Source organism: Myotis davidii, unplaced genomic scaffold, assembly GCF_000327345.1.
Source record: "Myotis davidii unplaced genomic scaffold, ASM32734v1 scaffold914, whole genome shotgun sequence".
NCBI classification, from domain to species: Eukaryota; Metazoa; Chordata; class Mammalia; order Chiroptera; family Vespertilionidae; genus Myotis; species Myotis davidii.
The window spans coordinates 980,621-983,863 of NW_006285484.1; the positions used below are offsets into that span (position 1 = coordinate 980,621).

A 3,243-nucleotide genomic window follows, 5' to 3' on the forward strand; every position below is an offset into this window, starting at 1 on the left:
ACTGGGGGAGTGCACAGCCATTTCCAAGACGACCCCTGCAGGACTGACTTCCTTCTGGTTGGTCGCAGTTCTGGCCGTGATGTTACACCCAGGGTTTTTATATAAGTAGATAATAAAAGCATAATGTGCAAATAAACAGAAAGGTGGAAGACTGGTACCTTTGACTTGCACTGACCACCATGGGGAGTGCCGCTCAGCCAGAAGCCAGGCTCACAGCTGGCGAGCCTGGCAGTGTTGGCAGGAGCCTCTCCTGCCTCTGTTGCAGGTGGGTGGTAAGGAGCGAGGAGTCCCAGACTGCAAGAGGGATGTCCGCCTACTGGCTTAGGCCCTATCCCTAGGGGGAACAGGCCCAAGCTGGCAGGTGGACATCCCCCAAGGAGTCCTGGACTGCAAGAGGGCATAGGCCTGGCTGCTGGGACCCCCTCTCCAGTGCATGAATCTCATGTACCAGACCTCTAGTATTTGCATGTTAGCCTTTTATTTATATAGGATAAGGATATTCAAGAAAGCATAGTGGTTTACTTCAGCCAAGAGAACAAACAAAACAATAAGCAACAGATCTAAAATAAACTACACAAAGAACAGGAGACATTAGAGGCAAACCCTATAGGGCTGATGTGATCAAGAGCCACCACCCTGTTGACCTCACTTTCAAGCTTCTCCACGTGTGTGTGTCAGAGGCTGAACAACAGGATGAAAGCACTTTGTGCTTGACCCAGGCTGGACTTTCTATTTACTGATATTCTTTCTCTCTGCATCTGTTTTTTCCCCCATGTTTACACCTTCTATAAGTGGTTTCCTCTCATCTCCACAGAAAATACGATGACAAAAAAGTTTGAGTTAGAGTCAGAAGAAGAAAAGAGAAAATTAAGTGAATCCTACAGTGCTCTCTTTGAGAACTTCACTCAAGAGAAGGAGGTGAGTCAGTCCAAAGCACGTCGGTGGTGGAATGTGCAGTCTTGATGGGACATCCGGTTTCCAGGGGTGCCCTGGTAAGTAGATCAGCTTTCATCTTCCTGGGAATATTTCTCCTTCCCAAGCTTCCCTGGAGCATATGCAAGTGGACAGACAGTTTTGCTGTCCTTTATCTGTATAGCCATACCACAGGGTTATTGGAATGAAACTTGTCATTAACAAGAAGTATAGAATGTGAAACATGCAGAAGCTGAAATTCCCTATTTTGCCAAAATCCCAGTCTCTGAATATCCTTCTCACTCTTGACTATGACTGAATTGAAAGGGTATTGTTGCAAATTAAACTAAGCAAATGTGGTCATGTATGACTCTTAGTAAATGAGGGTAGCTAACTAAAAGTTAGAGGTTGTGAGGGTTAGCTGCTCCTGTAAGTCACTCCCCTACAACCTTGACACTGATACCAGGTTATAATGAAAGCAGGTCTCAGACCAAATTCTAACAAATACGTGGACATTCACTAAACAAACAGGCATTAGCCAGCAAGTCCAGGCAATTATATCACCAGTTCTCTGAGTTTGGGGGTGCATGATAGAGTCAACATGGGTATTTGCGATGGCATTATAGAAGTAGGCTTCTGTAAGGCTACTGTAACCCTGCAGTCAGCATCAGGCAATCAGAGCTCCCATCCCTAAGTGCACAAGCTACAGGCTTTGTTAGGTTTTTGTACCCATTTCATACAAAGTCCAAAGAATCTCTAATATTCCATTTTTAAGAGCCCATTTCTAACCATCATGTTAATTCAAAAGTCACTAATTTCACCAATAAAAACCCATGTATGACATTCACTATATTACTGAGCAAAACAATAATGAGGAGTTGGGAGATGCTCTGCAATAATGCTTCTGGGGTCTGGAGAGCTCGCATGTCTGAATGGTAGTTCAGTGGTAGTTCCTCTTAGTGGGGAGAGATTTGATTATCTGCATGTATTTCATCTTCCTCCAATGACGCCTATTATAAACCTACAAATGGGTGTTTTTTCTCTCTCTCATATATATAATTTATACTTAGCAAAATGCACAGATATTAAATGTATAATTTGATGAGTTTTGACAAATGTATATATCCATGTAACCAACACCCAAACCAAGATCTAGAACATTTCATCAACCCAGAAAGCACTCTAGTGTTCCTTTCCAGTAATCCCTCCCTCTGTCAAATTTGCCCCAAGACAACTACTCTTTTAATTCCTGCCACCATAGATTTTTTCTTATTTTTTAAACATATTTTATTGATTTTTTATAGAGAGCAAGAGAGAGGGATAGAGAGTTAGAAACATCGATGATAGAGAAACATCAATCAGCTGCCTCCTGCACACCTCCCACTGGGAATGTGCCCGTAACCAAGGTACATGCCCTTGACCAGAATCGAACCCGGGACCTTTCAGTCCGCAGGCTGACACTCCATCCACTGAACCAAACTCTTTAGTGCTTTTCTTATTTTTAAACTTCATGTAAATTGGATCATACAATATATGCTCTTTTGCATATAGCTTTTATTTTTCCTCAATGTAATGTCTATGAAATTTACTCATTTGGTGTTCATATCAGTTATGTTTTCCTTTTTTATTATCCAGTAATATTCATTTATAGGAATATCAGTTAATGCATTCACCATTTCCCAGTTTGGGGAGATTTTGGTGGTTTTTGTTTTTTGACTTTTACAAATAAAGTTTCTATAAATATCCTGTACAAATGCTTTTGTAGACATTTGCTTTCATTTCTGTTTGGCATACCTAGGAGTGCCATTCCTGAGATCGAGGGTGGATATAAGTTTAACTTCATGAGAAACTAGAGGCCCAGTGCATGAAATTCAGGGTCCCTAAAGGCTGCCGGCTGCCGGCCAGGGCCTCCCTTCCCCAGCTGCCAGCCACCAGCTGGGGCCTTCCTTCGCTCCGCGCTGCCCCCTGGTAGTCAGCGGACATCATAGTGAGCAATCGAACTCCCAGTCGAACTCCCAAGGGGACACTTTGCATATTAGGCTTTTATATATATAGACTAGAGGCCCGGTGCACAAAACTTTGTGCACTCGGCGGGGGAGGAGGGGTCCCCTCAGCCCGGCCTGTGCCCTCACATAGTCTGGGACCCCTCAGGGGATGACTACCTGCTGGCTTAGGCCCTCTCCCTGGGGGGTTGGGGCTAAGCTGGCAGTCAGACATCCCTCTGGCAGCCCTGGAGCCTCGGGGGATGTCCACTTGCCACCAGGGACCAGGCCTGCAGTCGGACATCCTTAGTGCTGCTGAGGAGCGGGAGAGGCTCCCCCCACCACCCCC

General features: G+C 44.7%; 1 protein-coding gene across 3 annotated transcripts in view; it reads left to right on the top strand.

Annotated features, from left to right (window-relative positions):
- Positions 1-3,243, top strand: part of ALS2CR12 (amyotrophic lateral sclerosis 2 chromosome region candidate 12) — a 49,720-nt gene that overhangs the window by 23,628 nt on the left and 22,849 nt on the right. For all 3 annotated transcript variants that reach the window (XM_006756247.2, XM_015559138.1, XM_015559139.1), the window contains exon 11: positions 815-918. In XM_006756247.2, coding sequence (XP_006756310.1) covers positions 815-918 — 104 coding nt within the window. The remainder of the gene's footprint in view (positions 1-814; positions 919-3,243) is intronic.